We start from the raw sequence: 13980 nt of genomic DNA on the forward strand, positions 1-13980 counted from the left end.
GTCCATTTGCCTCTCTTCTAGAGAGGATGGTGTACTATTTACTCAAGCAGCTCCCAAAGTTTCTCCAGAAGTGATCCTCAGGATTTCCCAGAGACTAAATATGACTAAAGAGGAGCTCAAGAAGTTACAGAGAACATATCAGCTTCTGCATAGGTTACTGTGTTCCCTTCTTTGAAGAAAGGAAGAATTAATCTTGTGTTTGTGAATATTAAGTAGGCAAATGGCAGCATAACTGGGTGTTGCAGTATGGGTGAAACCTGAAAGTGTAATCTTTGAAATACGGTTGCCCGTATATGAGAGCGTTTCCAGCTTTAGAAAGCCAGAAATCACAGTGGAGAGTTTCACAATGCGTACCCTGAAAAAAACCAGGAGGCTGTTTTATTGATGAGTAGAATTCCAATTGACAAATTGAGAGCAGATAATACACTAATACAGAGTGACTTCGATCAAAGCTTGTGCTTTGCATCTGGAGTCTTTTAAAGTGACATGATGCCTTAATAAATTAAGGAAACTGTGATTCTTCTTCCCTATCCGCTCTTCACTTCATGCTCTTCACAAACTCCTCTCCCTTCTTGATAGAAGCTTTCAGCTCAGTCATGGCCTCAGCTATCATCTTTTCTTCGTAAGGAGAGATCTTGCCAATACCTAGATTCTTCTCAATTCCATTTTTCTGACAGGGGAAGAAGGGTTTTTGGGTTACACAATCATTGCATTCTTTAGCAAGGAATAGCTTTCATATCTGTGCTTAGTTAGAGGGTTAAACTTGGGTTTAAAACCAAACTTCCTCTTCCTCCTCAGGTCTCTAGAACTGGTACATCTGCAGGAGAATCTCACAAAGCAGTTCAAACATAGCTCCTATATTTCAATATGAATTTCCTACCCACAGTCAGGATGGGGGAAAAGGATGTGTCCCGTCTAATTTTAGGACTGACTCCTTCCTGGAAGAGGAGCTGAAATACCAACTGCTCCTTTGGTGCTTTCATCCCTTCCCTTCAAGCGTTCTGTTTTCCTAAAGCCACACACTAGTCCAACGACCTGAAATTTACTCTGCAGGAAGAAGACCATCACATACATTTTCACCAGTGGCTTCCAATGAATTTTCAAATCTCTTTGAAAGTTATCCTTCTAGCTTTCTAGATCCCAGAGAGTTTAGAGACTACCACCCTGTATCTGACCTGCTTGGCCCACTTATTTCACTCCAGTCTTTACTTCTGTCCACTCACCAGAGTGAGTACGATACTCTTTCGCTGTCCATAATTAATTCTTTCCCGCAAGGGCTGAAACTCCCTTTTCTTTTTGTTGCCTCAAAAGCTTCTCTTCACATAGTCCACATAAAATAAAATGACATTGCTGTGTTTTATGACACTATAAAACACTTATGTCACTTCCAGAGGCCACAGCACAATCCTAAACCCAGCACCTGTACTGGCCACATCAAACTGCAATTCCTGGACACCAGTAGCACTTTGAAAGCCTCAGTGTGACTTCCACACACACAGGAGTCAATGCGTACAGGATTTATTTTAGTAGATTAAGTTAAGGTGACCAGACAACTGGGCTTTTATTGACATTTTGAAAGCTCTTCATAAATGGAGACACTACAACCTCCTATTTAGAGTGACTAGGAACCAAAAGTTCAGGCCGAGACGTTGATTTAAATTAGAGGACCTGGTTACCCAGTCAATTCAAATGCAGAACTAAAGACAGGAAGCAACTGAAACAGGAAGTTTGCACTTGCCTGAGTAAGGAAGGTACTAAAATAGCCAAGCCCTTCTTTTATTTAGTTTTGTTGAAACACCAGGAGCTCAAAAGCTATTGCAGATATTTCTTTAAAGTATTCCATAGTCCTTGACATTTTTAATGAGAAATTAAAATAGCTTTATGAGTTAAGGCACTGCCCAGTCAAACAAAAACATTAGAATATGATTATTAAAAGCCTGAACCAAGTATCCAAAGTGTTAAAATGCTTCCTGAACAAGTGTTGCATTAGCCAAGCAAGCTAATTCTGCAACACCCTTCTGGCTTAATAAAGTACAATTTATTACTTTAAACATGTCAGTTAAAAACACCACTGTCCAAGATACATACCCCAAGTAGCAAAGGTGTGGAGAAGTATGGGCACTCTGTTTCTTCCGATCTAACAAAGGAACATTCAATAACCCCTTCCTTTCCATTCATTGCATCCAGGACAGAAAAGACAAACCTGGCACCAGCATATGCCATAGATAAGGTGGCAGATCCTGTGCAAACAGAAGTCAGAACAAAAATATGAGAGATCCTAGTGGTATGGACTAATACACTTGTTATTAAACTTTACGCCCAACTGAGAAGTTAGTACTAGTGTAGGATGTAAACTGGTTTACAGTCTCTGCTGTTTGAATAACTGTCACATTTTTGGCTAGGTGGCTGCCACAAGCTCAGAAGATACCGTAATTACATATTTTGAATACTTCGGAAGCATCAGAACCCGTCCCCATCATACCAAGGGCATCTTTTCTTTTAAAGAGGTTGCACGGGGGGCGGGGGGGAAGCAGCTTTGCCTTTTACTGCACTATATATCAAAAGAAGCAGAATAAATTTTTCCTTTGTGATGTTCCTCTGCTTGTTTTTTCACATTTGCACTCGCTGGTCCTTACTTCCCTCTGTGCTGCAATGAGATAAGCAAGTTGTGTGTCTTTTTTAAATAAAGAAGAGCTGTATAGCAGAAGGGAGCAGTAAAGGGCAAGAGTTGTGCTTAACTGTTCGTAATTAACTGTACACTCGTCAAGTCCAAGGGATGTCATAGCACAAGATCAAAAGCCCTGAATCGAACACTAAACAGTAACTTTTGGCCACTGGCATGCCATTTTAGTGGTATGTGTTTGACCCATTTAATTTGCTGGTGACGAGGGTTGTTGCACAGTAATAGATTCCATACAGTAGGTTACTGTTTAATCCCACCTTAAAGACTGAATTGCTTCTAAGCATGCCATTGGCAGCACTAACCCATTTGCACAGATTTGTAAACACCAATGCATTACATTGCCCTGTAGTTTCCAGTCTATTCTGGAACAGAAGAGTACTGCTCGCCCTCGGAACTGGTCAAACAACAGACTCAAAACAGTTTCCAAGAACCAACCTGCTCCTGCTTTAGCTTTCACAACTTCAGTACCAGCCTCCTGAATTCTCCCCGTAAGCGTTTCCAATTGATCCTGAGGGAACTCCACTTTTGGTGTACACTAAAATGGAAAGGTATCAGTTATCAGTAAATCTCAACATTCTTTCGCATTCATTATAATGCTTTAGAGGCCTAAATACCCACACAGTATTTTTTATATTCCTATAGCAATTTTCATCAGCGCATAGTCGAAGTGCTTCAAAGCAGGCAGACACGTATCCCCATTTCCAAGATAGGCAGAGCCATTATGTAGCCTGATCCAGTTGCCATCAGAGCCAACAGAGAAGCTCTCATTGACTATAAATAGAGCTAGATCACACCAAGTGATTTGCCCAAGGTCAAACTGCCACTTAATGGTAGAACTAGGAAGAGAACCCAGCAGATCCATCTTGCAGCCTCTTTCACCAGACAGACTCCCTTCAAATAATGTGCATAGTAGGCTTTTGACTTCTCAAAGCTATACACTAATGCAGGCCTGCACAACTCGTAAAGCGGCAAGGGCCATATTACTCCAAAGAAAAACAGCTGAGGGCCGAAACCCCCTGGCCCCGCGGAAACACCTTCCCCCGCAAACCACCTGCCCCGCGGAAACAAACCCTCCTTCCCCAGTGCCACCCCGCTGGGTGTGGGGGGGTGCAGGGGTCAGGGCAGGGGGCTGAGTGTGTGTGTGGGGGTGCAGGGGTCAGGGCAGGGGGGGCGTGAAGGGGGTGCAGGGGGCTGGGTGTGTGTGAGGGGGGTTCAGGGGTCAGGGTGGGCTGGGGTTATGGGGGTGCTCACGGCAGGGGCTGGAGGGGATATGCCCTGATTCCAGCCCCTTCCCCAAGGCCACGCTCCCTCCTCTTCTCCTCCTCCTCCCCGGAGCAGGGAGCGTACTGAGGTTTCCCCACCCACTCCTGCCGCCATTGCCCGCTCAGCTCATCATCCCCCCACCCTCCCCGGCTTGCCTCCTCAGCCCCCATCCCCCGCCGCCAGCTCACCTTCCCCCCAGCCACTGGCCTCTTCACCACCCCGCCTGCCCGCCAGCCAGCCATTGGCTTGCCCCACCCCGCCACTTGCCTACTCACCCCCCGCGGGCCGCACAGTGAGACCACGGGGGCCGCATGTTGTGCAGGCCTGAGTCACTAATGGTTTCCACACCTCTAGCACAGGGGATTACCTCAAGGAAAAGTCTCTGGATACACACTGCTGAGAACCTCGTCTGCTGCTGGTGTTTACAAGGATTGTGAACACTTAAAGTCCTCTGTTTACTATGGCATCATCCACACCAACCATTAACAAATGTGCTCCTCGCATTGCTAAAATAATCTTTTCCAGTCATTTTGGCACCCACCCCTTTACTAGTTTCCTCCTTTTACTACATCAAACTCAAGATCCTGGACCTTCCCTTCCTAGCTCCATATAATCACACTCCTCACTTACACTTGAGTATAATTCCTCCCATTCCAAGCCCTCTCTCCTTACTGTTCCCCATCATGTCTTGTTAGCACTCATCTATCACACATCTCTTATCCTTGCAACAACCCACTTCCAGGATTCCTTCCTTCCCTTTTTTCAAAGTCTTGTGTTTCAGGCACAGGACTGGGAGTCAGATGTGGGTTTTCTTCTCATTGCTGCCCAAAGACTCCCAGTACAACCGTCGGCCGTTCATTTCATCTCTGCGCTTCAGTTACTGACATTTCTCAGAGGTGGATGCCGCTTAACTCATTTACGGTTGTGAAGTGTACACAACACAGTGAATTTCACAAATGCAGGTACTAATGATCTCTCTCAGCTCTCTTCCCTAAACAGATGTGCCACGCTCTTGTCTATCTTAGACTAAAAGCTCCTTGAGGAAAAGGGTCTTACTCTCAAATGCCACATAAGTTTATGGCGATTTAAAAGTCAGAAGAATTTTAGGTTTAGGACTTTGGAAGTGTGCAGAATAAATTTCCAATCATACAGCACAGTCCCTTGTGAATGAGCACACACAGATAACTGGAAAGAGACATCAGCAACAGCATTTCAGATGAACACTAATGCAATACTGAATGGGAGTGGGGGGAAGAAAGAACATTTCCATACATTGGGTATTTACTGTAACATACCTGAGAGATCAGAGGAATGATAGTCTTCCCTGCATGGCCACCAATAACGGGAACGTTTACTCGAGCTGGATCTAAGCCCTGCAGGAAAACTCATGGCTTTAGCAATTATTTTTAAAAGCGTCTGGGCAAGAAAAGCAGTATGCCTTTAGACACAGTGTGCCCTTCTATCCTGGACATTTAATCAGACACCTGCAATGTAATGCTACATGGTGTAGAAGAATGCAAGCGGTTTAAAGTCTAGTCATGTTCTGAAGAATGAATTAAAACCACATCATAGAAATCTATGTTTGTTATCCCGGTGAACTTACTCTCACTAGGCTTTTATAAATGAACTGAAAGGCTAGCACTACAAACTCCACCCTGCGTATGAAAATCAAGCTGTTATCCCACGAGACAACATCCTGTAACAAGTCTGTTGCTCAGTGGGGCATGTCAGAAACCAGCTCACTCTTCCACAGTTGCATTGGACTCTAGCACTAGCAGGAGTGAAAATGCCACTGTCAGTAAGGTAAACATGTGGCTCAGACTCAAGCTGCAGCTATGAAATTCTCTTCTGACGACAACTGCACTGTGAAGGACAGAGACCCTATCCTTAGACTATCCAAAGACTGGAAATAGTAAAACATGTCCCCTTATCCTCCAGGTCTTGGGGAATCTGAGACCACTTGGCTCTGTTCACTCATGATTTATGACAGAGCATTGCTAACATGAATGGTAAAGGTTCATAGCGACAAATCTATTGAAGCAGGAAGATTACAACCTACCTTTAGTTCAGCCACAAAAGTATTTGCTCTGACAATGTCCAGTGTGGTAACACCAAAGATTCTGTTCGGATTATAAACCCCATGCTTCTTAAAAAGTTCAGAGGTTATTGGGATGGTAGAATTTACCTATAATTGAAAAGCAGGTAGGCATGCATTACCCCACTAATACTTTTTGGTAGCTCTTAAGTTTTAACAGACTTACAAACCCTTACCAGGTAAATATCAAACAAACTAATAGTTACAAAACTGAGCTTTTGTTTAGAGAAAAATATAAACAGACCTCACTAACATGGTAGAGTGAGCCTCTTTACCATACCTATGATGTCATTTCTACCGTACCATCACAATTTTATTACACAAGCAAGCTGACAGTAGTGCTCAAATACCTCTGTACATACTAGTGTGCAGTTTTCCTGTGTTAAACGCATTCAGCAAACAAAAATTTATTCAAAGTCTTTGTCGATAACTAAACTGAAGAGCAGAACTTAGACTGGCTGAAATAACGCTTCAGCAAGCGTGGATCAAGACGCTCACTGGTTCATTCATGTTATGAAAGGCTGCATGTTAAAGAACCAAAGCTTCTAAGCAGACTAATTTACTGGTAGACACAAATCCTGTGTAGCTGTCTCTTGTGGGTGTACTGCATGCTATTGGTTTAGGACTGCTACACCATTTTATGCCTATGGAACTGGTCATATTCACAGGACTTAAACATGAACTTGGAAATCTAGCTCTAGCCAATTTGTTTTCAGTCACAACAAGATTGGAAAATCTGTTAATAAGGGTGGTACTACATTAATTCTTGGCTTGTTAATACAGTCAGTTAACTAACGCTGCTAGTCCCTTGGCTTCGTTATGTATTCAGACTCTCCCAGACATTAATGTTTACCGGGTTAGCAATAATGCAGATCATGGCTTCTGGACAGTGCTTGGCACACGCAGACGTCAAATTCGCAACAATGGTAGCGTTGGTATTGAACAGGTCATCACGGGTCATACCTGGGAATCAACAAATTGAATATCATTCCAGAAGTTAACCAAGTTGTTCCCATTACAGTGGTTAGAAATGTGAGCACATCCTACCCCATCATAACACCAGGAGGGATCAGTGTTGTATTAGACCCCACCGAATTCTTTCCTACTTCTCCTGGCTGGAGACTCTCCACTTCTGAGAAGGCAATTCATGTCCTCCAAGGCTAGTGTCAAGGTTATCCCTTACAACTAGCTTCTGCTAGTAAGACACTTAGGCCTGGTAAACACTTAAAAGTTAGCACAACATAGCTACACTGGTCAGGGGTGTGAAAAGTCCACACTCCTGACCGATGTAGCTATGCCAACCTAACTCGCAGCATAGATGGCTTGGACAGATGGTATTCCTACAGCAATGGAAAAATCCATTCTACTAGTGCAGGTTGTCTCTACGCTACAGGGTTATGTCAGCATAGCTACGACAGTGTAGTTCTGCTGGTAATCTCCACAGTGTAGACTTATCCTAAACTTCTCACTCCTCAAATATGCTTGACTAGTTACTGGCCTGGGGACTTAAAAGGCCCTTATCACTGTAGTATCTTGTCATTAACTGTCAAATATGGATACTCTGCTCATTGTATGGGTGCCACAGTCCTCTCTGTGAAGGCCAAAAGTATAACTGGGTTAAAAAAAAGAATTGGATAAGTTCCTGGAGGATAGGTCCATCAATGGCTATTAGCCAAGATGGTAACAGAACGAAACCCCATGCCCTGGGTGCCCTTAATCCTCTGACTGCCAGAAGCCAGGACTGGACAACAGGGGATGGATCACTCAATAATTGCCCTGTTCTTTTTGTTCCCTCTGAAGCATCTGGCACTGGCCACTGTCAGAACACAGGGTAATTGGCTAGATGGACCATTGATCTGACCCAGTATGGCCATTCTTATGTTCTTCCACACTATTGGTTACATTCCTAACACAATAGTTTAAGAACAAGATTTAAAGTCAAGAAGTCTGGATTTATATAGCAGAGTTGGGAAATAGACTCCCTGTATGACCTTAGGAACAAAAAAAACAACAAACACCAACAAACAAAAAGCAATTTCCACTCATTTGTAAAATTCAGGTAATACATCACAAGGGTGTTGTGAAGCTTCATTAACATTTGTACAGTTCTCAGATCCTCAGAAGGGACAGTAGTATAAAAATGTCAGTACTACATTAATTTTATACTCCCAAGATTGGTCTCTAGTCCCAGTTAACAGCAGGATAAAATGAAGTTTTGTTCCTGGAACATCCATCAGTACTACTTTCAGCATGAAGCCTTTATGGGCTTTTCTATGATGCTTATAACTCTAGCATGAGTGCCTCATATATTCAATAATTCATTAAATACTTGCCTACCTTGCAAGTGTGTATCTCCCTTTTACAGATGAGGAACCAGGAAACAGAAAGATTGTCTAATGTCTCACAGGAATTCTATGGCACAGCCAGAAACAGACCCCAAATGTTAGAGTCCATCCAGTGCTCTAAACCGAAGATGATCTTCTGAGGGACTTGCAGACTCAAGACATAAGTAATGGTGTAGCATTTCAGACCTTACCACAATAATCCAAACATTTTAGAGTGCTACATTCAATAAAATTAAGACCTACCTGGTTTTCTAGGGACTCCTGCAGGAATAACTACAACTTCACAGCCCTTCAAACAGTCTGGCAACTGCTCAGATCCAATAAAACCTGCAATGGAAGATCCAGGTAACTATGCGGTTACTGTTCCAGTGAAAGATTAAACTGTCCAAATCAAATTTAGTAGTGTATGAAACTGTATGTTTAAGGATATCCATGTTAATTTTTAATGTAGCCTTTACCTTCTTCAATATTAATTTCATCCCTTAGAATGAGAATGGCTAAGTTTTACTAGAGGGACTCAAACAATCTAATATGCAAATACCTCTGTCCTCAGAAGAAATGTTTGTAATTATATTCCATGAATCAAAACAAATCCCTATGCCTCCTATCAAGCACCAAGCAAAACTTTCTCTTGATAACAGACCCTATAAATGAAATGGAAACCAGAAGAGTAAATATATCATAAAAGTGAAAGTTTAGATAGAATTTTTCTTTGAGATTGCCTATACCAAGCCACATCCTCGGGAGATGCATTCTAGAAGTGTAGATTCAGACAGGCTATCTCAAAGAGCTACTATGGTAACCGGTTTTTCCTACAAAGTTCTGAATTTATGGAAGAAAGAAAATACAGCTGCTAGCTAAAGTCTATGATCAAATGTCTCAATTTTTACTGAATTTATTCTGGTAGCCAGTGTGAAATTTCACATTAGCCATAAATAGTTTTTCAGTGGACAAAAAAAAAAGTGAAAAAGTAGCTAAAGATGTTCTGACCATCTCAGCAGCAGCTGATCTATTTAACTAAATCTTGTTCTGAGAAGTTATTCGGAGAAATAAGCCATTTCCAGTTTTAGTTTCAAGTTAACAGGAATTTAATTTATAAAGGACAAGTAGTTCCCCACTTCATATACAGTAATATTGGTGTGTAGCCTACACATAATACATTTAAGAATCATTTCAAGCTAGGACCGTTGTGCGCACAGTAACGTGCCTCAGATAATTTACAACGACTTACGATACCTTTGACATTGGCTCTTGTCTCAATGTGGCTGAGGTCAGCTGCAACGCCAGGGGTGTGAGCAATATCATATAGGCTGAGGTGGCTCACTAAGGGGCTATTCTTCAGTAGAAGGGAAAGAGGTTGGCCAATCCCTCCAGAGGCACCAAGCACTGCCACTTTAGCATTGCTCTGAGGAGAAAAGAAAGAAGGACACAGATGGTTTTTAGTAGTTACTCAGTAATGGCTTTGGAGCCTTCATCACACTTTTTTGCTACTGATTTTTGAAGAGCTCTATTTGTCTAAGTTTAGTTTTGTTTTAAACCAGACAGTGGGCAAACTGGATTCAAAACTAAATTCTTATGGAAGACATAATTTCTTAAAGGGAATATCAGTTGCAAGTCTTTGGAGAGACAAGACAAACATTTAAGAGATGCATGCTTCTTCAAAGCTGGATTCTTTTCAGTAAGGAAAGAATCAAATAAACAATTGTCTCTCAATTTGGAGATTCCCTCCCCCGCCCCCCCCCACCCCCAACATGGCAAATGCCATCCAGAACTCTGCTAGGAGTAGTGCCCTACCAAATTCAAGACCATGAAAAAAACAACCGTGAAATCTGGTCTTTTGTGTGCTTTTACCCTATACTATACAGATTTGACGGGAGAAGACTAACATTTCTCAAATTGGGGAACCCCAAACACACACCCCCACACAACACTCCTACAATAACAACACTGTGAAATTTCACATTTAAATACCTGAAATCATTACATTTATGATTTTTAAAATCCCGTGGCCATGAAATTGACCAAAATGGACTGTGAATTTGGTAGGTCTACCTTCTGGTTTTGTAGGGAAACACAATTCTGTGGCTATTCCAGTTTTAGTCGTCAATATGAGAAGAAAGAATCTGCTTTCCTCCTAAGCTAGCTGAGTGAGTGACCATGCTGCAGGACGTTCCAGCTACTTATTCGATTAGCAGCTGATGAGTTGTATCTTGAGCTGCTGCATCTCCACTGCATTACTAGCTCTAGTGTTAGCAGCATTTGGGCTTCAACCCGCCCTCCATAACAGGCCAGCTAGCTCTAGCTTAAAGCACCACAATCAAAATAGATGCGTTTGTGGACAGGAGGTGCGTTAGGGGCAAAACTTGAGTTATAGTTCAAGTTAACAATGCAGTGGAGAAAAATCCGGAAATGTGGCTGCTAAATTCATGTGTTCGCAAACAAGCGGCGCGTCACTGTCTCTACTGGAGTGGCAGGAACCACTTAACTGCAGCGTTAAAATGGCATGGTCCGGTGACTCGTTATGAAGCCTCTATCCGCGACAACAGATGGCTAGTTGATGAAACCCAACTCGTGCAACTGAACTGCCATCTGACAGCACTAGATCAGGATGAAGACACACTGGTAGAGAGCAGTGAGAGAGAACACTCGTATGGCCTTGCTGTACCATCTTGTGTGACTAGAGGACCTTTACTATGCCTGATTGACAATTTTGAGCCTTTAACAAGCAGTACATGAACACACAAAGGTATGCTCCTAACCAGCTATCAGGCTGCATGGGTTAGCATAAAAGTGGAGCGCAAGTCTTTGAATAGATTTCTTGAATGAGTGTGCTTAGCACTACTGCTTGAAAACAGAAATTTGAATTATACAGAAGATACTATTTTTAGTAGTTCGCTCTTGCCATGCAGAATTCTGCTCTTAGTTCCTGATTAAGAACTCTATCCACTTAGATTGCAGAGAGTGAATATGCATTAATACTTATTGTTTAGACTAGGTTACCTGCTGCATTTTTCAGAGGTAGTTTCTGACTCGTAAAAGGGCTGCCGAAAACGAAGTTTTGCATTCTCACCTCTGCACTGCCTCGTAAAATACTGTTCGTATTTTTAGAAGGAAAATTAAATGCAGCTGAAGTTTAATAGAAGAAAGTTTATTTTACTGATAGAATTATCTTGCTAAGGTACATTGGAATCAGTGCCCCTTTAAAATGAATGTACTGACTCAGTATATAAATCATATAGCTTTAATGACTAATGTTTAAAGCTGGGATTTTCAAATGGGCCCAAAGGAATTGGGAGCCCAAATCCCACTAAGAATCAATGGGAATTGGGCCCCTGAACTCTTCAATCCCTTTGAAAAATCTGTTTAAGTGGCTCCATCTTTAAAGGGGGAAGACTATATCACTGTGACAAAACAGTAATTAGACTATTTATCAAAACGTGGATTCACTTTGGCAGTAATCCAGCCTGCTTGTTACTGGAGAAAGTAAAATTCTGCATAAATGCTCTCTCCCACAGAGATCAAAATCTAGCAATGGTCATAGGCAGTGTACTGCTATGAAGCGACCAATGAACCTCAAGTCTGCATTGTTTGAAATCACACTTAGGGTAAGAAGTCTTATAAATCTCTTAAATGACTTGAAGTCATGAGAAAATTAATAGGCAGTGAGTTCATTTCTAAGTATGTCTGAATGTTTCTATTAGTCGTCCCCTTTACACAATCAGCTTTATAGTCTCTTGCAATTAAGACATAGTCCTCTTAAATGAACACTTCACCACTGAGAAATTATTTACTTAAGATAGAAGGCAATAGAATGCTAGTCTTCCCCCCATAACAAAGACCAAATTTCATGCATAAATTGACTTAAACAGATTTAATCGGCAGCCTCCACCCTTAATTCCCATCATTACTTTGAAACAATTCAATACTTATGTTCAGGAAAGGATTGATGTAATCAATACCAATCTACTACCTCTCAGCTCCATTAAAATGTTGTCAATATTTAGTCGCCACACACCTGCTGATTACTAGCTACATCTGACCAATAAGAGACCATTTCTGTCCTGATCAGAAGTGAATAGCCAAAAGGATAGAGAAGCAGAATGGCATGTTTATTTTGTGGCCCAGTGTCACAAAATTAATACCTTCAACTATTTGTGTTGCTGGACACCTAAAGATGTCCAATATGCCCCACCTTTCACTCCAGTATTTCAGGGTTGCTACCCCATGTCTAGCCTGTTTTGTTGTTTGTAGTAACTATTTAACAGGCGATCCAACTTAAATAAGGTAATACTTGGTTGCAGTGTTGTTGCAACCATGCTGGTCCCAGAATATCAGCAAGGCAAGGTGAATGAGGTAATATTTTTTATTGCAGCAACTTCTGTTGATGACAGAGAAGCTTTTGAGCCACACAGAGGTTTATTGGACCACAGTTGGTCCAAGAAAAGGTATTACCTCCTCTTTCTGTCATCCACCTTGTCTCTCAAGTTAACATTCGTCATTCAAACGTAAGCATTAAATTTAACAAGCAGCGTGTAACACCGTAACTGACTACACGTGCCATGGGCATAGTAGAGTTAAACGGAAAAGACCCCATTTCAACACATCTGATTTGTCCCACAGGAGACAGGCGGGAGAGCACACGCCTAAGGTAGGCTGGACATAGGACAGGAACAGGAGTAAAGCAACAAGGAAGCATGGGAAGGAGGACAGCAAAAAAGGATGAGCAAGACCAAAGAGGCGATGGAAGGACTGTCAAGAGGCATTTGAAAAGAAAAATGCCTGACGCCTAAAACCTACAAGCTCAGGCCAGGGGCCGCAAGGAGCGGGGAAGAATCGCTGGCACCCGCGACCCCGTGTAAAGGGGAAAGGGGGTGGAGAAGCGACTGGCTGATCTCGGGGGAGCGTGGCCTCGCAGCCAGGGCAAGTCAAAGGCAGTCAGGGCTGGGATGTGCGGTGTGACCTTGGGGCAGTCACACCCCGGGCTGCGCTTCAATTCCCCCCCATCTGGAGCGGGGGAGGGGGCTGCCCTACAGCCAAGGCTCCCAGGTGGGGCCGCCTGGCCGAAGGGGGGGGTGCTCGTGGTGGAAGGCCCCGCGCGGGGACCCCCCTCCCCATTTCACCCCAAGCAGTCGGGTCCCGGGGCGGGGCAGGGACTGAAGAGCAGCGCGGCGACGCTCCCCTGGCGCAGAGCAAAGCGCAGCCCGCCCGCGCAGGGGAGCGCGCGGGACGGCGCAGAGCCGGGCGGAAGCGTGCGGGGCAGCGCGGGGGCGGGGAGCGCGCGGGGGCGGGGGGGGAAGGGGAGCGGAGCGCGCGGGAGCGGGGGGAGGGGAAGGGAGCGCGGGGCCCGGGAGGGGGCGCGCGGGGCAGGCCTCGGGCCCGCGCCCGGCCGGTACCTGGGCCGAGGTGGCGATCCCCCTGCGGAGCGCGGCGGCGGGGCCGCTGAGGCGGGAGAGCAGCATGACGGGCCCGGGACGGTGACTCCAACGACCTCCACCACAGGCAGCACCGCGAGATCACCTCCGCCCCCGCGACTCCGGCCTCCGGGCAACGCGAGAGAGCCAGCCCCAAGCCCCGCGAGATTTGCCGCTCAAGGC

The 13980-nt window shown here is 43.9% G+C and overlaps 1 protein-coding gene across 1 annotated transcript; it reads right to left on the minus strand.

Annotated features, from left to right (window-relative positions):
* Window positions 1-351: 351 nt before the first annotated feature.
* On the minus strand, window positions 352-13973 carry MDH2 (malate dehydrogenase 2). Its single transcript, XM_077836815.1, has 9 exons — window positions 13780-13973; window positions 9623-9791; window positions 8630-8713; window positions 6895-7004; window positions 6006-6131; window positions 5242-5319; window positions 3119-3218; window positions 2089-2240; window positions 352-670 (listed from the first exon to the last, which is right to left on the minus strand). The coding sequence occupies exons 1-9, from the start codon at window positions 13843-13845 to the stop codon at window positions 539-541; spliced, it is 1017 nt and encodes a 338-aa protein (XP_077692941.1). The 5' UTR covers window positions 13846-13973; the 3' UTR covers window positions 352-538.
* Between the last annotated feature and the right edge of the window lie 7 nt (window positions 13974-13980).

The sequence above is a fragment of the Eretmochelys imbricata genome, chromosome 17 (genome assembly GCF_965152235.1).
Source record: "Eretmochelys imbricata isolate rEreImb1 chromosome 17, rEreImb1.hap1, whole genome shotgun sequence".
NCBI classification, from domain to species: Eukaryota; Metazoa; Chordata; order Testudines; family Cheloniidae; genus Eretmochelys; species Eretmochelys imbricata.